Source organism: Budorcas taxicolor, chromosome 23, assembly GCF_023091745.1.
Source record: "Budorcas taxicolor isolate Tak-1 chromosome 23, Takin1.1, whole genome shotgun sequence".
Classification (NCBI taxonomy): Eukaryota; Metazoa; Chordata; class Mammalia; order Artiodactyla; family Bovidae; genus Budorcas; species Budorcas taxicolor.
Window position 1 is genome coordinate 39,220,704 of NC_068932.1, and position 25,547 is coordinate 39,246,250.

The window sequence follows — 25,547 nt, forward strand, 5'->3', positions numbered from 1 at the left end:
TATCTTAATAATTAATCTACCTTTTGATAACTTAAAGGTGACTTTTTTCAAAAGGTCAGTTTTCATTCCAGTCCCAAAGAAAGGCAATGCCAAAGAATGCTCAAACTACTGCACGATTGCACTCATCTCACATGCTAATAAAGTAATGCTCAAAATTCTCCAAGCCAGGCTTTAGCAATATGTGAACCGTGAACTTCCAGATGTTCAAGCTGGGTTTAGAAAAGACAGAGGAACCAGAGATCAAACTGCCAATATCTGCTGGATTATCGAAAAAGCAAGAGTGTTCCAGAAAAACATCTATTTCTGCTTTATTGACTATGGCAAAGCCTTTGACTCTGTGGATCACCACAAACTGTGGAAAATTCTTAAGGAGCTGAGAATACCAGACCACCTGACCTACCTCTTGAGAAATCTGTATGCAGGTCAGGAAGCAACAGTTAGAACTGGACATGGAACAACAGACTGGTTCCAAATAGGGAAAGGAGTACGTCAAGGCTGCATTGTCACCCTGCTTATTTAACTTATATGCAGAGTACATCATGAGAAATGCTGGGCTGGATGAAACACCAGCTGGAATCAAGATTGCAGGGAGAAATATCAATAACCTCAGGTATACAGATGACACCACCCTTATGGCAGAAAGTGAAGAACTAAAGAGCCTCTTGATGAAAGTGAAAGAGAACAGTGAAAAAGTTGGCTTAAAGCTCAACATTCAGAAAACTAAGATCATGGCATCTGGTCCCATCACTTCATGGCAAATAGATGGGGAAATAGTGTCAGACTTTTTTTGGGGGGGCTCCAAAATCATTGCAGATGGTGATTGCAGCCATGAAATTAAAAGATGCCTACTCCTTGGAAGGAAAGTTATGACCAACCCAGACAGCATATTCAAAAGCAGAGACATTACTTTGCCAACAAAGGTCCATCTAGTCAAGGCTATGGTTTTTCCAGTGGTCATGTATGGATGTGAGAGTTGGACTGTGAAGAAAGCTGAGGGGCGAAGAATTGATGCTTTTGAACTGTGGTGCTGGAGAAGACTCTTGCGAGTTCCTTGGTCTGTAAGGAGATCCAACCAGTCCATCCTAAAGGAGACCAGTCCTGAGTGTTCATTGAAAGGGCTGATGCTGAGGCTGAAACTCCAATACGCTGGCCACCTCATGCAAAGAGTTGACTCATTAGAAAAGAACCTGATGCTGAGAGGGATTGGGAGCAGAAGGAGAAGGGGACAACAGAGGCTGAGATGGCTGGATGGCATCACCGACTTGATGGACGTGAGTCTGAGTGAACTCCAGGAGTTGGTGATCGACAGGGAGGCCTGGTGTGCTGCGATTCATGGGGTCACAAAGAGTCGGACATGACTGAGAGACTGAACTGAAAGTTACTTTGAGGGAAGAATCTTAAAGATTAACAGTATTATTTGTCATATAACATTTCTACCAGATAATCTAAAGTGTAATTAAAAAGTCATTTTATATTCAGTTTTTCTCTTTTTTTTTAAAAATATTCAGCTTTTCATCCATGGCTTCCCTTGTGGCTCAGCTGGTAAAGAATCCGCCTGCAACGTGGGAGACCTGGGTTTGATCCCTGGGTTGGGAAGATTCCCTGGAGAAGGGAAAGGCTACCCACTCCAGTATTCTGGCCTGGAGAATTCCATGGACTGTATAGTCCATGGGATCACAAACAGTCGGACACGACTGAGTGACTTTGATTCAAGAGGGTCTCAGAACTCATGGATTTTGGAGATAAGATTCATGTTGGTGACTAGGTTCCTGGTTAACCCTTAAAAGATTCTTTCACTGTAGTTTAGCTGATCTATTCAGTTAATAGCTTTGGGTCTTGAAAGCAGGCGGGCTAAGCGGCGAGGGGCTCCTTTCTTTGGCATCTTCTGGTTGCTGTTTTTTGCTTCTGTCTTCCTTTTGCTCTCTCCCTAGGTGCCGAATGACCCTTCCCTCCTCTCTTTGCTCCCCTCTGTCAGCTCCATTACTTTATGCTTCAGAGTTTCCCATCACCTCCCTTGTCCCTTATCTGCGCTCCAATCTCCTTGGCATGGATTGTGCCACCTCCCTGGTAGGAGCAGTGCTTGAATGAGACACAGGAAGGTGACCCACAGTTCTGAGCTTTCCCAAGGGCATCAGACAAGCATGCTGCTTAGTTCTGAGCATATCTCTAACTGACAGATTTTCATATCCTCAGGCAGAGGGGTACGTTAGAGGTAGGCCAGCTTGCCTCTTCTGTTTCAGTCATTCTGCTATCCAGTTATAAATGAATTTGTTCTTAAATTCCAGTTGTTTTCTCAGTGATTTCTATGGCAGTGATATTAAAAGTTCTTAACTCCATAAAGAGAAGAATTTTGTAAAGGTAAGAGTGACTGAGTGTATGTATGGGCCACCTATAAAGGTGTTTCCTATATTCATATTATTTCCTCCTTTATATTCTTAGTAAGGTTTTTATCTTATTGAACATTTTATCTTCCTGAACATTTTGAAGTGATTACAATCAAATTATTATCAGGTCTAATTGTGTTTTAAAAAGGGTATTTTTGATTAAAAAAAAAAAAAACACCTCACTTCCTTAGATGTGGCCAGTATCAGCCATCCAGGGCAGAAAATGAAGGTTATTAATCTAATTGACTTTGACTTGGCTCTCAGGTTTGTTACAGCCTGTGGGCTTGTGTTCCCTCAAGCATAGAGGCCTGTAACCTCCAACCTCACAGCATACTTGTGTCACTCCTCAAAACAGTAGTTTATCTTCATGATAAACCTTCGCCATAAATAACCCCAATTATATTTAGTATGCTGGGGTTTAATAGGTAGGAAAGTATGTAATAGATTAACATTTTAAATAAATACATAAGGAAACATCTTACTTAGCACTTTAGCAAGAGAAAGACACAGTTATGTGGAAAATGTACTCTTGTAATAGAAACTCATTTTGCTCATTGATATTTAGACGTTTGTAGTTTCCTAGGACTGTTATTGGAGAAGGCAACGGCACCCCACTCCAGTACTCTTGCCTGGAAAATCCCATGGACGGAGGAGCCTGGTAGGCTGCAGTCCATGGGGTCCACAAAGAGTCAGACAAGACTGAGCAACTCCACTTTCACTTTTCACTTTCATGCATTGGAGAAGGAAATGGCAACCCACTCCAGTATTCTTGCCTGGCGAATCCCAGGGATGGTGGAGCCTGGTGGGCTGCTGTCTATGGGGTCGCACAGAGTTGGACACGACTGAAGCAACTTAGCAGTGGCAGCAGCAGCAGGACTGTTATAGATAGAAAAGCCTTTATATTTTTATAGATTATAATAGATTAATTTTATGGCAGGTCATTATTAGGGATTTTGTTATTAGGCTGAGTTTGAATTTGTAGATTAAGCTGAATACGCTTCTGATTGCACCATTTGGTACCTTTGAAATGGACCCTAATAAACGTATCTCATGTCCCAGACACTGTCCTTGTGAGTCACTGTCGGTTTTCTGTATGTGCAGATTTAGGACACTTTAGTAGGCAATAGAGTGATCATTAAGAAACACTGAGTAGCTACTATGTTTGGAAGATGAACAAATTAATGATTGACTCTTTGGTCACTGAGACTATTAGAAGCCCAATATGATGTACTTTTAACTACAGATATCTGACAGTGGAAAAAAACAGCATTGTTGTGTGGTAGTATTATTTGTATTTCTACTTACTTGATGTATAATGGTGTACGGTGCTCCTTGAAATATATTCAAAGGAATATGCTACTTTATTTCTGTTTCTATTAGGAAAAGTATTTTTCTTGATGTAGTTTTTTAAAAATAGAAATGGCCTTATATAGAAAGCAAAAAATTATATTAAACATACCGTGAATACATATCTTTTAGTAGATATTTAAATTCATGCAGTTTAGTTGCTCAGTCATGTCCGACTCTTTGTGACCCCATGGATTGTAGCCTGCCAGGCTCCTCTGTCCATGGAATTCTCCAGGCAAGAATAGAGTGGATAGCCATTCCCTTCTCTAAAGGATCTTCCTGGTGCAGGGATCGAACCTAGGTCTCCTGCATTGCAGGCAGATTCTTTGCCATCTGAGCATAAACTTACATAAAATCTATAGACTTATATTCATTTAAAAGTACTAAATGGCCAATTAATAGCTTATGTAATAGGTATGAATGAAATAGGTTTTATGCACACAGTGGACTGAATTTAAATTCCTACCAATTTTGAAGAAAGAAAAGGCGAGATCCTTCACATTGAAACATAATTTATCTTGAGATGAGCCATGGTGGCTCAGTAGTAAAGAATCAACCTGCCAATGCAGGAGATGTAGGTTCAGTCTCTGGGTCAGGAATATCCCCTGCAGAAGAAGATGGCAACCCACTCCTCTCTTCTTGCCTGGGAAATCCCATAGGCAGAAGAGCCTGGCAGGCTATAGTCCTTGAGGTCACAAAAGAGTCGGGAATAACTTGGTGACTAAACAACAAAGCCATTAGGATATTACCCAATGATTAGCTTCTCTTAGAATGCATAGTGTGTTACTATGCTATATAACAGATCATTTAAAGATACTTCATACATTTTTAAAAATGAGATCAACAGAAACTAGTCAGAGATTGTTTCTGACAGTCACAATATCGAGAAATACTTTGAACTGCAAGAGGAAAAAATATGAAGAAAACCACACTTGAGCATCTTATACTAAAACTGATAAAAGCTGAAGTCAAAGAAAACATCCAAAAGCAGCCAAAGAAAAGCTACATGTTAAATTCAATGGTGTTCAGTAAAGCTTTGGTAGGAACAGTGGAAGCCGGAAGACAGTGGAATGAGACCTTCAAAGTGCTTGTCTAGAATTTTATACCTTCAAAAATTAAGGGAAAAAAAGACATTTTGAGCCAAACAAACTGAATTTGTCATCACCAGTATCTGCACTAAAATAAATACTAAGAAGTTCTTCAGGCAGAAGGAAAATGATTCCAGATAGGAGTGTGAAAATGTTGGAAGGAACGTAAAACAATGGAAAGAGTACATGTTGGTAAATTTAAACAAAGTTAGCTTTATATGAGGTTTAAAATTAACACAGAACGAAAACACACAACAATAATACTAACTATAGTGAGCTAAAAAAGGCTGGTGTTCTCAGGTCCTTTCCTTGTCCAGGAACTGGCAAAAGCACTTATTTACATTAGGCTTTTGTAAGTTAGGGCTCATGTTATCAGACCTTACAATATAACCACTAATAGAGTAATAAAAGATTGTAAAAAGCTAATAAAGGGAAGAAATGGAATAATAATTTTAACACTCAATCCTAAAGAAGACAAGGAAAGAAAGTATATAGAACAGGTGAAGAAATGGTAAGATGGTAGAATGATTCTTAAATGTTTTAACAATTACATTACATATAAATGGACTCATTTAGTCACTAAGTCAAGTCTGACTCTTTGTGATCCCATGGAGTGTTGCCTGCCAAGCTCCTCTGTCCATGGGATTTTCCAGGCAAGAATACACCTGCATTGGCAGGCGGGTTCTTTACCACTGAGCCACCAGGGAAGCCCATGAATGGATTTAGTAGTTAAAAAGCAAAGCTTTTCATAATGGAAAAGTAAAATTCATCTACAAGCTACTTTTAAGACAGATACCTTAACTATATGTATAGAGAAAGGCTAAAAGTAAAAGGATAGAAAAAAGAAACCAAACAAATGCTAACCTACTGAAAACTGATGTGCTCATAATAATATCAAAACAGACTTTAAGGCAAGAAGCATAAACAGATATACATTTCAAAAACAGCCAAAGTTCAAGTCACCAGAAAGACAAAGCAGTGTTAAATTTGTAAGCACCTAAGCCCTAAAGTATAAAAGGAGCAGTGAGTCATTTGGCTTAAATTTATTAGTTCAGAGTGTCAACTTGAAATGGCAGAAAGATACATAAGTATTCTTATTGTCAGCTTGACACAGAAGAAAGAAAAAGTGAGCCAACTGTAATTGCCTTTCCTAATTCTCTTTTTCCTTCACAGCAGCACATTTCCATCCTCTGATTGGTCTGGTTCGAATGTGGACTCTAAGCTCTTACTAGAGGCATAATCTGCAGAAGCTCTTCAAGAATTTACATATTGGTTATTGAATATTATGCTAGGACTTTGGAGTATGTAGTAAATAAATGTTAGTAATTTGGCATGTGGATATAATTGTAAATTCCTTTGTGTATAAGCTGGCTTGAAACTCAACATTAAAAAATACTAAGGTCATGGCATCTGGTCCCATCACTTTATAGCAAACTGAGGGGGAAAAATTGGAAGCAGTGACAGATTTTATTTTCTCGGGCTTCACGGTGACTGCAGCTATGAAATTAAAAGACTCTTGTTCCCTGGAAGGAAAGCTAGACAGCGTATTAAAAAGCAGATACATCACTTTGCTGAGAAAGGTCAATATAGACAAAGCTATGGTTTTTTCCAGTAGTTGTGTTTGGCTATGAGCATTGGACCATAAAGAAGGCTGAGTACCGAAGAAATGTTATTTTTGAATTGTCTTAAAAATCCCACTGAACCAGTCAAATCAGAAACAGTCTTGGAAAAAGGTGAGGCAGAAGGAAAAAAAAAATCAGGAAAACAAAATTATTTTCACACAGATACCTCACTGGCACAGAGACTATGTACTGTGTATGTATTTCTGTCAGTAGGAGCTCTTTTAATTGAACCTCACATAAGATTAACCAGCATTCCTCACTGCCTCTGCAGAATGTATTGGTAGATGTGTTGGATGCTCTAAAGGCTGGTGGAGACTGGGTAGGAAGCCCTCTGTCTTCTGGTAGATTATAGGTTGTGTTTATTTCCGTACCTGTTCATATTTGTTTTACTTGATACAGTAATTACATAACTAAATAAACCCATCAACTGTAAATATAAAAGGAATGACTTCCTGTTTCTATGAAGGCTAAATTGAATGCTTTGAAAAGACTAGATAAAGCTGTGTTGCATTAAAAAAAAATGCTAGGGGCTCACTCTCAAACAACATGGGATTTTATTTGCTGGACTAGGGACTGAACTATGGCCCTTGTAATGGAAGCTTGGAGTTCTAACCACTAGATTGCTGGGAAATTCCCTAAATCATGCATGTTTTAAAAGTCATTGGTGGTTCTTTCTCAGAGGTCCAGGGGTTGAGCCCATCTTCCAATGCAGGGGATGTGGGTGTGACCCTTGGTCAGGGAACTAACATCCTACATGCTGAGGAGTGCCTGAGCCCTTGAGCCAAGACTACTGAGCCTGCTTACCGCAACTAAGATCCAGTGCAGCTATAAATCTGTAAATATTTTTTAAAAGTCATTGTTAAGCTCAAGTAAGATTGAAAGGACTAATGCCAGCAATGGTAACCAGTTCTTTTTCTGCTAGTCTTCTTATATGAGAGAACTCATAAAGTGGGGTTTGGATGAGGTTTAAAGAATTTTCATGGAATGGGGAACAGTGGTAAAAGGAAATATTAATTTTATATGTAATGTTTACATTTTTAAACACGTGGAATGTATTCCTTTATTTTCTGTATGATTAACATTAATAAAAAGAGGATTGCTAGACATGCATTATTGAATCAAATGCTTATCTTTTCTATTGATGCATGTCAGTAGGATGGATGGCCATGTTGAGAAATATTAGATGCAGTACTTAGAGGTGAGGTTGTGAGTAGGGAGAAAAGATTTTCATACAGTGGTGGTTTAGTCACTAAGTTGTGTCCGACTCTTGCAACCCCATGGACTGTAGCCTGCCAGGCTCCTCTGGTATTCTCCAGACAAGAATACTGGAGTGGGTTGCCATTTCCTTCTCCAGGGGATCTTCCTGACCCAGGAATCGAACCCAGATCTCCTGCCTTGCAGGCAGTTGATTTACCGACTGAGCTGTGAGGGAAGCCCCTAATTTTAATTTTAGAAAAAAAGGTTTTTTTGAATAAAAATCTTTCTCCTGTGATTGCTTACCCTAATTTAACTGAGTCAGTTATTGTATAGAGCAAGCAATTGAATCTTTTCCAGGACTGTTGTTTTACTTGCCCTAACTAGTCATGCTTTTCAAGATAATCACTTCCTAGTTAGTTTTCTTATCTGGCTGGGGAAGTCACATTTTTTGTCTGTCTTTTTTTTTTTTTAAAGGAATCAGGGTTACAAAATTGACCTTTTTCCCATTGTAATATATTTTAAAAGTTGAGGAAATATCTTTATACCAAAAGACCTTCCTAGAATAAATTACCTTTGACCCTTGGTTCTACTACATAGCCAGATCTCAGTGTGATGGCTTTAATTAAGCCAAGTTTCTTTTTCTGGTGGGTGATATAAATTAATGCAGTAACCTGCTTTGGTGCCTTTAAAAGCTTCATTACAAAATTGTGCTTGACTGGATAGAGACTGCTAAACAATAGTAATGCTATACTTTTGCATTTTTCTTAGCTTAAAATTCAAACTAGAGAAAATATATTTGGATCATTTAACCCTGTAACTAACATACTCACTTTTGCTGGATTTCCAGGCTTCTGTGTGTTTACTGTTGTGTTTGTTTCACCTACGGCAAAATAATTACAGGAATACTCCTTATCCAGGGGATCTTCCCAACCCAGGGATCGAACCTGGGTCTCCAGCATTCCAGGCAGACGCTTTAACCTCTGAGCCACCAGGGAGCCGCTAACAGGAATACAGATTGCGGTTATGTCCCAAGAGGTTTTTTGTTTTGCTTTGTTTTCTAGAATCAACCTAGAAATATCTTAGTGTCCAATTCAAGTTTTTCATTTTCTTTCCATTTTGATAATTTTACTTGTTTCTTTAAACACTATTTCAAGTACTTATATCTCTGTGTTTGGTAGAAAATATACTTTTTAGTTTATTCACTGTTCTAGTAAGTAAGACTCCTAGCAAGTTTTTTTTGTTCTTTAGAAGCTTTTTTTTTAAATTGAGATAAAATTCACACACCATAAAATTCACTCTTTTCACATTAGAATTCACTGGGTTTTAGTATCATCGTAAGGTTGTATTATCCTATCATCAACTGCTATGTAACTCTAGTGTATTTCCATCATCCCAAGTTACTTAGATTATAACTAGTATATATCAGTTTTCTTGTCTATCTTACTTTTAGTTTTTTTGTTTTGATCAGTGTGTGAGACTGAAAACAGTAAGTCAGGAAACTATATCGTGAAAGACTTATGAGACATTCATTTCAGTTCAGTCGCTCAGTTGTGTCTGACTCTTTGTGACCCCATGAATTGAGACATTAACCCAGTGCAATTTGTAGAGCTGGTTGCAAGTCAACTACAAAAAGTGTTTTTATCCATGATCTCTACATTCCCAGTGTCTAAATTATTTCAGAGCAGGTTCCAGGTAGATACATTTGTCTGCAGATACTTCAGTATGTATTTCAACACTAGGTATTGACATACCATCTTTCCCCTTCTTTATCATCGTTAACTTAGATGCCCATTTTTACATGGGTCTCTGTCTTCTGTCTTCTTTTCTAGTACTCATTTGTCCATTCCTATACCAGCACCACATAGTTTTATTTACCATAGCTTTATAGTATGTTTTGCTACCTGGTAAACATTAACTCTTAATAATATAGAGTATAAAAATTATATAATCCTCCTAGGTTCTCTTTGAAATAGGCAATTTTTCCCCTTTCTACAGGTGAGAAACCAAGAATTGGAACAGTTAAGTATTATGCTGAAGTACATGATAAATAGTGGAGCTAAAATTAGAGTCTGAGTTCTGACATCTAAGAACACATTGAGGCTTTTCTAAAAAGGGAAACTATTGTTTACAAATTTTGTTCCTTGTTGTTTGAGATCATTTACATTGTATTTTCTCAGATTTAATCTTCATTATAACCCCTCAGGTATTTTGAACTTAAGTCTGTAATGTTTTAAGTGATTTTAAGTTTGTAAGTTGAATTTCAGTATTGACAATACCAGCATTTTTGTGTAAAAAGCGTGCTTTTTGTTTTCCCAAGTGAGTCTATGTAGGGGTAAAACCTCTGAGTTTGAAATTTGGTATTTTTGGTACCACACCATTAGATGGCATATGAGAACGACATTTATCACATTTGATTATGCACATTGTGTTTTTGTCATTGCTGTAATTTTTTTAAATCGCAGTTCATAATGTTAATAAGAAGACAAGAAGGCATAAACTAGGAAGAGGGCTTCCTAATGTTGGCTTGTCTTATCCTCTGCCAACACTCTAAATTGTTCCATGTAAAATAAAAGTTATTCTTGTAAGGTTAAGAGATTTGTGGTAAGGGCTTCCTTTTACTCAACTGACTGTATTAACATTCAAGTGTACTGTGTATTATGTGATTTATTATGTGTTAGGTTTCAGTTCAGTTCAGTCGTTCAGTCATGTCCGACTCTTTGCGACCCCATGAATCGCAGCATGCCAGGCCTCCGGTCATGTATGGATGTGAGAGTTGGACTGTGAAGAAAGCTGAGTGCTGAAGAATTGATGCTTTTGAACTGTGGTGCTGGAGAAGACTCTTGAGAGTCCCTTGGAGTGCAAGGAGATCCAACCAGTCCATTCTGAAGGAGATCAGCCCTGGGATTTCTTTGGAAGGAATGATGCTAAAGCTGAAACTCCAGTACTTTTGGCCACCTCATGCGAAGAGTTGACTCACTGGAAAAGACTGATGCTGGGAGGGATTGGTGTTAGGTTTACTGTGTGTTAAATGCTTGGTAACCTTAATCTGTGCCTGACGTACTTCCCAGCACATTGTAGGTCTTTGGTTAAAGTTTAATGATCATGAATAATGAAATGACTTATAAAAGCCTTGAAACTTTGGAGTGAATTTCCATCCTACTTTATAAAGACTTAATCAAACATTTCCAAACTCTTGCATTTATGAAATGCCTAACGCACATGTCCAAAGCACTATGCCTAAAATGAAAGTGGATTAGTATTTGGGAGAAAAAATGGAAGAAATTAAAATACTGTATCTTTGTAAAAAATATTTTTTCATAAGCACAATATATATCCACCATGCTGTTTTTCTATAATAAGAAGTTTCTGAAACATTGTTTCAATAGTTTTGGGTGGGGATTTTTTGGTATTAATTACGTAGTATTTTTAAAGGGTATAGTCTCAAAATGAAAAATTGCTCTTACATGCTGGCTTTCATAGACTGTTTCTCATTTAAATAAAAACCTTTTGTGAAAAGTAGAAATTCGGATTGAAAAGATAACTGTTGGGCCTCTAGGTATTTTCTTTCCTTTCTTTCTTATATTTATTAACTATTTCTTTGTCTTATACCCCTCTCCCACTTTCATCAATATATTTACTTATTTGCTCAGTCCTAGTGTGCACATGAAGTAGTTCTGGAATTGCTAGCCCATATTCTTCTGACAAATAACTTGCTTACCAGAGTACAATATTGTATACAGTTCTTTTTGTCTTTATCTTTACAAAATACTGTTTTCCAAAGTTAGTTTTTTTCTTCCTTGTCTCCTACAGTAGGTTACATTTTCCATTTATAGCAGAGTTGGGCTACTCTGCATTTCATCTTGGGTTCCCTCCATATTCGGATTAATTTGAACCATTTATTTTTGAGGAGATAACATGATCGTGGTTCAGAGTCAGAAGTATGTCAAAGAGTGTACTTGGAGAGCTGTCAGTTCCAGTCCCTTTTATCTCATTCCTGTTTTCTCTTCCTTCCATCTCATTTCCACCTACCCCTTGTTAGGTAACCAACCTTGTTAATTTCTAATTTATCTCTCCTCTCTTTTTGTATACAAATGAGCAAATGTATTTCTCTCTCTCTTTTTTTTTTTTAACAGAAAGGGTAGTGTGCTCTAGCTACTCCATTGTGCTTTGATTTAATACTATATCTTATTATATTAATACATGAATAATATATCCAGTTTATCCCCTTATCAGTTTATAGAATGCTTTGAATTCTTTTTTATAGCTAATTCTTCATAGTACTCTGTTGCATAGATGTGCCATAGTTTATTCAGCCATTCTTTGTGCATTCAAGTTGTTTCCAGCAGTTTGCAGTTAGACTGCTGCAGTGAATAGATTTGAGTGTATATATTTTTGTTTAGTTGAGATGGATCTTCAGGGTAAATTCACAAGCGTGGGATTGCTGGGCTAAACAGTAAGTCGGTATGTTTTAATGTTAGTTATAGTAAAATTAACATCTGGAAAAGTTGTATCTCTTTGTGTTCTCACAAGGGCTATGAGGGTGCCTGGTTCCCACAGCCTTGTCAGAATGTGCTGTCATGACAATACTTTTTTATTATCCCCAAGCTGATGGGTGAGAATGGTATCAAAACATTCTAATTTACATCTCCATTGAACATCTTTTCATAGGTTTTAGGGCCATTTTTCTATCTTTGTTGTGCTCTTTACCAAAGGACTGTGGGCTTCCCTGGTGGCTCAGTTGGTAAAGAATCCACCTGTAATGCAGGAGACCCCAGTTTGACTCCTGGGTCGTGAAGATCCGCTGAAGAAGGGCTAGGCTACCCACTCCAGTGTTCTTGGGCTTCCTTGGTGGCTCAGCTGGTAAAGAATCCACCTGCAATGCGGGAGGCCTGGGTTCGATCCCTGGTTTGGGAAGATACCCTGGAGAAGGGAAAGGCTACCCACTCCAGTATTCTGGCCTGGAGAATTCCTGCATCTGGAGGATCACAGATGGACACGACTAAGCCACTTTGACTTTCACTTTCACCAAAGGATTGTACTGTTTGCATACTGTGTTACTCAGCTTCAGCTTGCTAGGACAGCAGTACTTTATAGAAACCAGACATTAAATATGCCTTTTCTCTTTCAGATCTTCCATGGTGGCTTATTTTAATTCGGCAGAAAGCCTTGGTGGGCAAACTTCCAGGAGACCATGAGGTCTGTAAAGTAACCAAAATTGCTGTACTATCACTTTCTGAAATGGAACCTCAGGATCTTGAGCTAGAGGTAAGATGAAGTTTCAGGAAATTTCATGGCAACTTGATATGGTTACAATGGCAACCATGAGGATTTGATTTAATAGACCAGAATCATAGAGTTCTAGAGCTGGGTATCTTTAGAGTAATTGAGTCCTGTGTTTTCAGACTTTGGTGTGGAACCTTTGTTTTAAAATCTATGAAAGCCAGTATGTAAGATGCATAGAAGCAGAGTTGCACTGGTTGAGGTGGTGATGGGGGAAGAGCTCCTTGGGGCCCTTCCTACTTTGCCTTTGCTGGAAACCTCCCTCTGCTTCTGGGGACCCCTGTGTGTGTTAGGCACTCAGTTGTGTCTGACTCTTTGCAACACCATGGACTGAAGCCCACCGGGCTCCTCTGTCCATGGGATTCTCCAGTCAAGAATACTGGAGTGGGTTGCCATTTCCTTTTCCAGGGGATCTTCCTGACCCAAGGATTGAACCCAGGTCTCCCGCATTGCAGGCAGATTCTTGACCATCTGAGTCACTATAGCACAATTTGAAAACTGATCTGGGGTGAAGAGAGTCAGGAAGGTTAGATTTAACTTCTATTGTATCTTCTTTTTATCTATATGTCTTGAAATTTTTCTAAAGCTATATTTCTCTTGTAATTTTTTTTCTTAAAGTTGGGATTTTTGTTTTTTTAAAGAAGAAAAAATATAAACCCACTGACCTATTAGACTTTCATTTTCTAAGGAAACCAAGCCCACAAGTTCAGTAAGTTAGGGCCAAGATAATGAGATTGCCCAGGGCCAGTGTTCGTCTCCACACTGGCAGAAATAACCCATGAAAGCACTGGTATCATGCCTACTGTCAGTGTGGGGATGTGGCATCTAGGGTGTCATCACACTGTCATAGCCCTGGCCTAATTTGATCACTATGTGGTGTACCAGACAGGCCCTGAGGGTTAAATGGATAATCATGCTTTATCCGTTGGGCTGTTCTGTGAAGTAGGCACTGTTATAATCCATGTTGCACAGGGGAAGAGAGAAGGCTTGGTGAGGATTAACCACACAGCTGGCTTGCGGTGCATCTAGGCTTGGACTGAGGCCATCTGTTCCTGTGTCCCTCTGCTGGGCTTGCCTCCCTGTTACCTGAACCACAGGTAACAGGTAGCATAGTGTCCACGGCCCCACAACTCAGTATGTGTTTTCTAGGCTGAACTTTGGGGAAGGAAATTGGGGTACAGGGTTACATTATTTTAAAAAATACATACAGGCATATCTTAGAGATACTATGGGTTTGGTTCCAGACCATTGCAATAAAGCAAATAATTATAATAACATGAATTTTTTTGGTTTCTCAGTGCATATATGAGATATGTTTATATTACACTATAGTCTGTTAAGTGTATAAGAGCATTATGCCTAAAAAAAAATACATACCTTAATTTAAAAATACTATTGCTAAGATACTAAATGTGTGCTTAGTCACTCAGTCGTATCTGATTCTTTGTGATCCCATGAACTGCAGCCTGCCAGGCTCCTCTGTCCATGGGGATTCTCCAGGCAAGAATACTGGAGTGGGTTGCCATGCCCTCCTCCAAGGAATCTTCCCAACCTAGGGATTGAACCCAGGTCTCCCACATTGTACATGGATTCTTTACCATCTGAGCTCCCAGAGAAGCCCTCACCACCATCTGGGTTTTCAGGGAGTCAGTCTTTTCACAATAACATCAAAGATCACCATCACAAATATGATGATAATGGGAAAGTTTGAAATCTTGTGGGAAATTACAAAAATGTGAGACATATGACATGAGCAAATGCTGCTGGAAAAACAGTACCAATAAACTTGTTTATTGCGATTGCCACAAACCTCTTAATTTGTTTTTTTTTTTTTTTCTTAGAAAGCATCTGTGAAGCACAATAAAACAGGGTATGTGGTAACAATGTAGTAATTTTTGTGCCTCAGATCTTTCTGGAAGTTTGACAGTCTAACAAACCAGTATTAAAATGAATTTAGGACACTGATACTCTGTTATAGAAATTAAAAAAAAAAGATTCAAGTACTTACTTCCTTTGATTGGTACTAGAGATAGAACACTATTCACTATTGCTGATCCTCAGACAAGTAACTTCGGTGGCAATTGGGCCTGTTAAAAACAAGTGTTTTGCAGTTTTTGTTTGCATTTTATTTTAGCAAAGAGCAGACTAAAAAAATTTTATCCATTGATTAAGCCAGTAAACTTGTGTCTTTTGGATGACTGCTGACAAATTGAAAGATCAGCATGGCTTCCTGTCACCAGTCTTGGCCTTGAGCGTGAGCATGGGCAGTGTGCTAGTTTGAGCAGTAAGCTGGGGGCCTGGACAGTTAGATTTAGAGCAGAGACCAGCTCCTCAGCACCTTGGTCACCTGTTAGTCATCAGTTTGCACATCTGGCACCCCCAATTCTGGGGAAATGAATTATCCTCATCCAGAGGCCTGCATAGGACGCCCAGTGGACTTTTCAGGAAGATGCTCTTCGTGGCCATCAGTCTGTATCATTTGGGATTGTTGCTGTTGTCCAGTCACTAAGTCGTGTCCAACTCTTTGCAGTCCCATAGACTGCAGCACACCAGACTTTGCTGTCCTTCACCATCTCCCAGAGTTTGTTCAAACTCGTGTCTGTTAAATCAGTGATGCTATCTAACCATCTCCTCCTCTGCTGCCCTCTCCTCCTTTTGCTTCTAGTCTTTCTCAGAATCAGGGTCTTTTCCAGTGAATTGGGTCTTCACATTAGGTGGCCAAAGAATTGGAGCTTCAGCTTCAGCTGACTGTTGTATAGATGGTGGGTGGTGGAGGGGAGGAATCTTTAGGAAAGAACATTTAATGGAATTTTAAAACAAAAAAAACGTGACTGTGATGACAGCTTTTAAAATGTCTTCATTCTGAAGACTTTTCCTTTTCTTTCTTGACACTCTCAAGTGAATGAGATCATCTTCACATACAAATGAAAATGAGATAGTCCCACGTAGCTGAGTGTTTTTACAGTACTGTTGGATAATCTGAGTGATGGCATTTGCCAGGGTACTAAAAGTACAGTCCATGTTAAGAGCTGGAAATATATAATGACCCTTACTAATTAGGGATAAACATGATTATAGATAAAGTATTTCCAGATCCCAGTTTAGTGATAGTTTGTCATGGCTTTCTCTCAAGAGAATATAATTTCAGAAATTTGCATTTAAGCCTTTTTTTCCCTTCCTTTAATCCTGTTTTCTGTTAATGGAGCTTTACGACAGTGAACAATAGAAGGGCAAAGAACAACTCTGTTGAAAATCACGAACTATTTGCTTATTTTTTGACATGTTAATTTAAATCTTTGGTATTCTTGTTCTAGTCCATATAACGCCAGTTAAAAAGAGCATTTAGAAGCATGATAAATTTTTGTGGGGCTTTTTATTTTTGATTATATAGTAATTGTAACTGAGGAGGAGGAAAAAATATTCTCCCACATAGAAGTGATCAATGTCAATATTCTGGTTTTTAAAAACAATTTAGTTTTAATTGAAGGATAATAGCTTTACAATATTGTATTGGTTTCTGTCATACATCAACATGAATCAGCCATAGGGATACATACGTCCCCTGGTTTCCATTTGTCTCCAGCTCTTTGGAGGAGCGATATTCCAAATTTTCAGAGTAGTTTTTGTATTTTGCATCTTTGCATATTTTTCCTACTTCTGTTAGTTAAAAGATTCCTGTTATTTTTCATGACCATATGTATCTTATGCACATAAGACTTTCTTAAATTGAAGCTGACTCTTAGGTCTTCTTGAAAGTGAAAGTTGCTCAGTCATATTCAACTCTTTGCAACCCCATGGACTATACAGTCCATGGAATTCTCCAGGCCAGAATACTGGAGTGGGTAGCCTTTCCCTTCTCCAGGGGATCTTCCCAACCCAGGGATCGAACCCAAGTCTCCTGCACTGCAGGCAGATTCTTTACCAGCTGAGCCACACAAGAAGACCAAGAATACTGGAATGGGTAGCCTATCCCTTCTCCAGTGGCTTCCCGACCGAGGAGTCGAACTGCGATCTCCTGCATTGTAGGTGGATTCTTTACCAACTGAGCTATCAGGGAAGTCGAGGGCTTCTTAGTATGTCTTGATAATTTGGACATCTGTGTCTGTGTTTGAATACCCACTGCTTTCTCCCTTTCCCCTCAGGACCCCTGGGCTCTTTATTGTGGTCACTGTTCTCAGATTTTCTAGGACTTCATCTGTCTTCTGTCATTGGAGCAGAAGCATTTTGTTACAAAGTTGGGAATTAATAGTATTTCTAGTTTTCTACCCCAGTTGACTTTTTACTTTACTTGTATGGCTTATTATGTTTGCCAATTCTTAAAATTATTTTCATACTATACATTTCATCCATTTAAAGCACATAATTCAGTGGTGTTTAGTATATTCACAGATTTGTAACCATCACTGCAGTTAATTTTAGAACATTTTCATGACTCTAAAAGTAACCCTGCACTCATTAGCAGTCACTCATTTTCCTCCAACCCCCAGGCAAATCCTAGGCAACCACTAATCTACTTGCTGTGTCTATATAAATTTGCCTGTTCTGAACAATTCTTCTACATGGCATAAAATATGTAGGCTTTTGTGCCCGGTTTCTTTTGCCTAGCACCGTGTTTTCAAGGTTCATGCTTGTTGTAGCATGGGTCAGTGCTTAATTTCTTTTTATCCCTTTGTATGGATATACCACATTTTATTTATCCTTTCATCAGTTGATGTACGTTTGGGTTGTTTTCATTTTGGGGCTATTTGTGAATAATATTGCTGTATATTTATATACAAGTTTCTGTACATAACAAAACTTGTACGTTTATGTATAAGTTTTTGGTAGACATTGTTTTCATTTCTCTTGTGAAAAAAAGAAATTCTATACCTAGGAATGGAATTGCTGTATTATATAGTAGCTCTGGGTTTAACCTTTTGAGGATCTGCCAGACTGTTTTTCAAAGCAGTGTGCCATTTAAAAAAGAAAAGATCTATGCAAGGATATGAAGAATCTTTGGAGTTCAAATAGATGAGAACATAGATATTCTTTCTTTTGGGAAAACATCCTTTAAACTTTTATAGGCTTATGTTCCATGTCTGCATATCTTATTTGCTGTATCTTGTTGCTTTAATAGATAACTGCATCATTTTCCATATTTGGTTTCCCATTAGACATCTGTTTAAAATTTTGGCTCCTGATGGACATAGATAGATATCAAGTTATAAAGTATAATCATTTATTTTCCTTTCCCTATATAGCAGCAGCAGCAACATCAGCCCTTAATCTTGGTTGTGAACTCTTAAGTGGTTAGAGCAGTAGAAATACTAAGGGAGCAGTGTGGTGCTGGAAAATCCCATGGACGGAGGAGCCTGGTGGGCTGCAGTCCATGGGGTCACGAAGAGTCGGACATGACTGAAGCGGCTTAGCAGCAGCAGCAGTGTGGTGCTGTGGTTGTGGTTTTCTTTTTGAGATTGTGTGTATCAATGTTGTGATAAGGGCCTAAGCACATATTATGCAGAACTGGCTGGGCCTCTGGAAAAGGGAAGGTGATCCTACTGTACATGCTGTGTGTGGTAATCCCAAGAGCTCTGTCTAAACAAAGCATTTTAGGACTGGAAGGAATTCCGAGAAGTTATTTTCTATATTCTTATTTCTTGGTAGGACTGAATTTAACCTTTAAAAAAAGGTAGTGAACCTATTTGCAGTGCTGCAATGGAGAGCCAGCCAGAGAACGTGTGGACACGGTGCGGGGGTCGGGGGAGGAGAGGGTGGGATGAATGGACAGAGTAGCAAGGAAACATATACGTCACCATACACAAAATAGACTCAATGGACATGAGTCTGAGTGACCCCGGGAGTTGGTGATGGACAGGGAGGCCTGGCGTGCTGCGATTCATGGGGTCGCAAAGAGTTGGACACGACTGAGTGACTGAACTGAACTGACACAAAATAGACAGATAGGAATTTGCTGTATGATTCAGGGAACTCAAACCAGGGTTCTGGGGCAACCTAGAGGGTTAGGATGGGGTGGGAGGGAAGTTCAAGAGGGAGGGGACATATGTATACCTATGGCTGAGTCATGTTGATATATGGCAGAAACAACACAATGTTATAAAGCAATTATCCTTCAATTAAAAATATATAAATTTATAAAATGAGATAGTGGTCATGCTTTCTTTTCTAAAGTTAACTGAACATTTATGCTGACTGTCACTGACAAGTGCTCAGTCGTGTCTGACTCTCTGCAACCTCATGGACTGTAGCCCACCAGGCTCCTCTGTCCATGGGATTTTTTCCCAGGCAAGAATACTGGAGTGGGTTGGCATTTCCTTCTTCAGGGGATCTTCCTGAACCAGGGATCGAACCTGGGTCTTTTGCATCTCCTGCATTGGCAGGCAGGCAGATTCTTTACCGCTATCTATATATATGGGTGATTCTAAAATATTCATTGAAAATTTTTATGTTTAAAGTAATTTTAAATTTCTCTTTAGAAAAATCAACTTTAAGAGAGATGGTGTGGTGACTTTATGCTCTGCTGTGCAGATCACAATCCTTATCTGAAACCTTTGAGGCTGAATTTATTTTAGAATTCAGGTTTTGAGGGCTTTCCAAAAGGTTATTCCATGTATTTTATTATATGAGCAATTAGTCTGGGATGTTACCCTACAATACTACACATTCATATTTCTTAAAGAATCATATAAATATTCATTCTGAGGAAGGTACATGATGACTATAAATAGCCTCTCTTTGGGGGTTATTGTATCATTAGATGAGCTTGTAGCAAACTTTAACCTTTAAAATTTTAGCATTTTTTGAAGTTGTTGGTAAGGAAGTTAAGGGATATTGGGCCTCTGTCAACTCTGTTCCAAGCCCCAGAGAAGAGTAGATTAAAAAAAGAGAAAGAAAAACAAGGAAGACGTTGCCAGGCCTAGAGGGAAACTGCATCTTATCTTCATGGACCACAAATGGAATAGTAGCTCAAATAGAGGCCATAGACCTCCTAGGTTCTGGATCCATAAGTAAGCAGTGGTGGGTGGAGATATGGTCCCTACACAGTGGAAAAAAAGTGAAAGTGTTAGTCACTCAGTCTTGTGACTCTTTGAGACCCTATGGACTATAGCCCACCAGGCTCCTCTGTCCATGGGATTCTCTAGGCAAGAATACTGCAGTGGGTAAGGATTCCCTTCTCCAGGCGATCTCTACACAATAAAGGGAACTAAATGGAAGCCTGGAACCCATTTCAGTACTTGAAGCCTGGAGTGCTTCAAGTGGTGCTGGAGTGGACTCCCCAGTTTGTGAAAGGAGGCTGTTAGGTTTTGTGCTCCAAGTGGGATGATTGTGCATAAAAGAATCCTCAGTCTGTTAAGCCAGTAGCACCTCCCTTGAGAAGCAGTGGTTTAGGCAAAAGATATGGTCTGAATTATCACAGTAGCAATCAGCATGAAATAGTTGGGGTTGATAGAAGAGACTTTATCAGGGAGAGTAACGGAAGATGACTCGAAGGTTTCTTGCTTAAGTGGTACAGTTGGTGGTATTGCCTGAGATAGGGCATACCAGAGAAGGAACAAGATTTGTGAAATAGACGTTGGTCAGTTTTGGAGATGCTGAACTTGAGAGACTAGTGTCAATAGTGGGCAGATGTTGTATTTTGGGGTCATGAGTTCAGAGCAAAAGAGTAGAGTTAGAAATGTGGAGTTAAACACAGTAGTAATTAAAATGAGGATGTGTGTGTTAGTCGTTCAGTCGTGTCTGATTCTTTGCGACCCCACGGACTATAGCTCAGAGAAGCTCACCAGGCTTCTCTGTCCATGGGATTCTCCATGCAAGAATACTGGAGTGGGTTGCCATTCCCTTCTCCAGAGGATAGAGGATGAAATTTTCTCAGCAGAGCGTGAAGGATGGGCAGAGAGCTAAGGATGGAATGTCAGGAACCACCATCATGTTTAGAGATAGAGATGCTAGACAGAGAAGGGACAGTCAGAGGTCTGGTAAGAGCCCAGAGAGATGGGTTTCATGGGGACCAGAGGAAGAGACAGCAGGAAGTGATCATTATTGCCACGTTCTTTGATTTGTTCTTTTCAGAGTTGAGGGGGGTGGTCCTTGTTTCACTATGCCTCGGGAATTTCACTGGGCCATCACTCCTTGATGTCCCCAAGTCAGACTAGCATCCTCACAGTTCCAAGGACTATGGCATAGAGATTTCAGGGTTGAGGAGTGATTTAAAAAAAAAAAAGATTCAGTAAACTTCAGTAGTGTTAAAAGGTGGTAGGAAAGGGGCTAGCAGAGAGAGTTTGCAATAGAGTAAAGGGGAATGAATGACAGGACAAGGTCCCAATCCTTAAGGGGAGACAGTGGGAAGATAGCCTTGCAGAGAAAAACAACTCCCATTCTTTTGCAAATGAGGAGAGTGTGGGTGCAGGCTAGGTGTGCTGCTACAAGATTACTTTAGAATAGCTAGATATTTAGAATCATCTTTGATGTATTCCTGGGGGAAAATCTTGCTGGCTTGAATGCTCTTAAGGAATAACTGTATCTGACAGGTGCATAATATTCTGTTGGAATATTAAAGTTGTAATAACTTATAACTAGGTTTGAGGCATGTTTTCAGATTTTTTTAAAAAAAGAAAGTGCAGCAGCAACAGGGGACTAACAGAGCTTCTTGGCTGTCCCAGGAATTCTGTGCTAACCAATGTCGAGGGGTGTGAGGTGTATTCATGGAAGAAGGGAAGTGATGGTTTCCCAAGACTACTCTTATGACCTATGTGAATCTGGAGGTTACGACTTCACATTTGTAACATCAGAGCCCATTCATTCATTTAACAAAGGTTTTTTTTTTTTTTTTTTGTGACCTCCTGTACCAGGTACTGCTAGTGCCCCTGGAGATATGAGTCAAAAAGCAAAGGTCTCTGGTGAACGTGGGGCAGGCAATAAACATTAACACGATTCAGTTCAGTTCAGTTCAGTCGCTCAGTCGTGTCGACTCTTTGCGACCCCATGAATTGCAGCACACCGGGCCTCCCTGTCCATCACGAACTCCCGGGGTTCACTCAGATTCATGTCCATCGAGTCAGTGATACCATCCAGCCATCTCATCCTCTGTCATGATTATGTTATGTCTTATGTTGAAAAGTAATCAATGCTATGGGAAATAAAAATTGAGTGCAATAAGAGTGGTGGGTGGAGTGCCAGGGGCGGAGATTATGGTGAGATATCTTAGGAGATATCTGGAGGGCATCACTGACTCATTGGACATGAGTTTGAGCAAACTCTGGGAGATGGTGAAGGACAGGGAAACCTGGCATGCTGCCAGTGCACGGAGTCGCAAGAAGTTGGACACGACTGAGCAACTGAGCATTTGGGAAGAGGATGACAGCTAGAACAAAGGCCCTGAGGTGGAAGTAGCCCTGACGTGTGGGGAGCAGCAGGTAGCTGATGTGGGCAGAGCGGAGTAAGCAAAGGGAAGAGAGCCACAGGAGATGAAGGCAGGGAGGGAAGATGAGGGTCTAGTTTGGGATGTGTTGAGTGTGAGGTGCCTGATAGAAATCTGAGTGTAAGTGTTGGCGTTTGTGGTTCTAGAATGTGGGAGAAGAGCGGGGCTAGAAATATACCATTGAGACAGAAGGATTGGTATGTCGATGGTATTTGAAGCCAGGAGACTCGACGAAATCACTAAGAAAGTGAATACAGATAGGACTGAACCTGGAGGTGCCAAGATGTTAGGAAGTGAAATGGTTGGGAAGGAACCAGTAAAAGAGGTAAAGAATGCCAGTGGAAGTCAGATGAGACAGTGTATCGGAGAGGATGAGGGACAGAGGAACTGTGTCAGATGCTACTGAGCAGTTAAGATGGGGACCAGGAATCCACATTGCATTTAGCCAAGGAGACCACATGAGTCACACTGAAGATAGGTTAAGGTGGAGTGGTAGGGGCCAAAGCCAAGTTGCCATGGGCTGGGGAGAGAACAGGAGGAGAGGAATTGGAGGCAGTGAAGGTTGTAAAGACGTAGGATCCTAGCTGGCACAGGAAGATGTTGGAGGAGAGAAATATCTGTGTTTCTGTGCTGGTCGAGTGATCAGGCAGAAAGGCCACAGGGAGAACTGCTGGAGCAACATCCATATGCTTGATTCTCTCTCCTTCCCCATCATGTCATGATCTGGTTAGGTTTGCTTGTGTGTGTGCTAAGTTGCTTCATTCGTGTTTGACTCTCTGGGACCCCACAGACTGTAGCCCACCAGGCTCCTCTGTCCATGGGATTCTCCAGGCAAGAATACTGGAGTGGGTTGCCATTTCCTCCTCCTGGGGTTCTTCCTGACCCAGGGATCAAACCAGAATCTGCTGTGGCACCTGCATCGCAGGTGGATTCTTTACCTCTGAGCCACCGAGGAAACCCTTGGAAGAAAATTTAAGTTAGTTCGGGTTTCAGCAGGATGACTATAGATCTTTTTTAACTTCCCCTTGGGTTCCCTTGTCTTCCTCTGGTAGGCCAGGAGGAGTGTAAAGTTGTAGTCGTGTTGTAAAACCCATGTAAATTGAGTGTTTGATAGCCAGAGCTTTAAAAAGACATAAAACCCATAAGATTGCATTACATGTAAATTCTTGGTTCAGTTATCAGTCTCTACTTCCAATCTGATAAAACCAGAACAGTCTCCTTCCTTTTTTAAAAAAATAACTTACTATCAAACTTGAACTAGGACTTCTCTGGTGGCCCAGTGGTTAAGAACTCCCAGGGGACACAGGGTCAGTCCCTGGTCTGGGATGAGTCTGGGATGAGCTCTGCAGCAAGAGGAGCTACCACAATGAGAAACCTGTGCACCACAGCTAGAGAGCAGGGCCAGCTCGCTGCAACTGGAGAATGCGCCCGCCCCCCGCCACCCGCCAGTGCAGCAGTGAAGACCAGCACAGCCAAAAATAAATAATAATTAAAGAAAAAAAAAAAAGCCCAGCTTGGACTAGTTTTTGCTCTCCTTGTTTTTCTCATCCTGTTTATTACCTAGTAATAGTTATTTTGTAAGTAAGACACTACTAATAATAAGCATATAGTAAATGTTACCTCCTAATAGGGTTCTGCCACTTAGCACAGCAATAAAACCAGTGTATTGAAAAAATGGCATTCGTCTGCATATGGTTAATAGAATCCATGTGTCCCCTTCAGAATGTTTGGTTTGTGTGCTGAGTCACATAAAATTATATGTAAAATGCTCAACTCTAGCCAGATGGTCATCTCTAGAACCTTTGTGCCTTTCTCTTGCCTAAACCTTTCCATCCTCTTCCTCACCTTTGTGGATTAGACTGCTCATTTCCTGCAGCTCCAACTTTTTCGTTCTCCAAATTTAATCTCTGGACCCAACGAGTGTGTTTTTATGCTGATTTTACCAGTGTGTGTGTGTGAGGATAGAAGGGGAAAGAGTAGTTGAAATGTCCAGATTTTAAGATTGCTAATAGAGCAGACTCTTGGCATCTTCTCACCCAAAACACTCCACTAACTAGCATTAATATTTAGCACAGATTGCTGTAAAGAAATGTTCCTAGAGCATAGAAAATGTGTATATTGCACTAATTTTAATCTTGTGTGTCTGTACATGCTCACTTCTCTTCAGTCATGTCCAACTCTGCAACCCCATGGACCGTAGCCCACCAGCCTCCCCTGTCCATAGGATTATCCATGGCAAGTATACTGGAGTGGGTTGCCATGCCCTCCTCTAGGGGATCTTCTCCACCCAGGAGCCTCCGCATTGGCAGGCAGATTCTTTGCCACTGAGCCACCTGGGAAATCTTAGATGCCAATTTGTAAAGCATTAATAAACCCCAACCAGAGCATTTTATTCTTCAGTTATATTAGATAAGCTTGCTATAACGCCCCCAGTATGTCCTGCCCTGTATTTTTTGCTTGTGCTCTGCTGTAGCTTTCTAATGCTTGAAACCACAGCTGTGTTTTCTAATATCAGTGGACTACTTGGTCATTTTACTTGCTCTTGAGGTTTTAACCACAATGCTTGAGCAGTAGCTACACTTGTGCACTCATGCTAGAACATTTAGCAAGCAGATATTAGTAATAATGAATTCTCTTTCTCTTCCTAATTATGTAGCTCTGTAAGAAGCATCATTTTGGAATTAACAAACCAGAGAAGATTATACCATCTCCTGATGACTCAAAGTTTCTACTGAAGACCTTTACGCATATTAAATCCAATGTGTCTGCTCCTAATAAAAAGAAAGTAAGAGTTTGACTGATATGGGCTTGGAATTCATCTTTGATTAGTTTTAAATGGAGGGGTGACTTTCCTGCTAGGAAACTTATTTTCAGACTACTCATCATCTTAAAGCACTGTCTCTGCATGTCCTTGGGATTATTTTTCACTTTTCTCCTAGGGAGTTGAGTGGTATCCACATAATGCCTTGCATTTAATTCCTGCAGTAATAGTAGATACATTTCTTATAGGTTAAGGAAAGTAGAGAAAAGGAGAAGCTGGAGAGAAGATTACTCGAGGAGTTGCTGAAGATGTTCATGGACTCGGAATCCTTTTACTATAGCTTGACCTATGACCTGACCAATTCCGTGCAGAGGCAAAGCGCCGGGGAGGACCCCCGTCCCCTCTGGCAAAAGGTACACCTCACAGCTCAGAGCAGGGTTTGCCTCCAGAGCA

General features: G+C 40.0%; 1 protein-coding gene and 1 non-coding gene across 2 annotated transcripts in view; one reads left to right on the top strand and one right to left on the bottom strand.

The window, feature by feature from the left end:
- INPP5F (inositol polyphosphate-5-phosphatase F) overlaps positions 1-25,547 on the top strand; it is a 90,692-nt gene that overhangs the window by 33,415 nt on the left and 31,730 nt on the right. The window contains exons 3-5 of the mRNA XM_052660922.1: positions 12,767-12,903; positions 24,990-25,118; positions 25,343-25,507. Coding sequence (XP_052516882.1) covers positions 12,767-12,903; positions 24,990-25,118; positions 25,343-25,507 — 431 coding nt within the window. The remainder of the gene's footprint in view (positions 1-12,766; positions 12,904-24,989; positions 25,119-25,342; positions 25,508-25,547) is intronic.
- TRNAS-GGA (transfer RNA serine (anticodon GGA)) lies at positions 8,562-8,633 on the bottom strand. The gene has a single exon. It is a non-coding gene; the product is annotated as a tRNA-Ser (tRNA).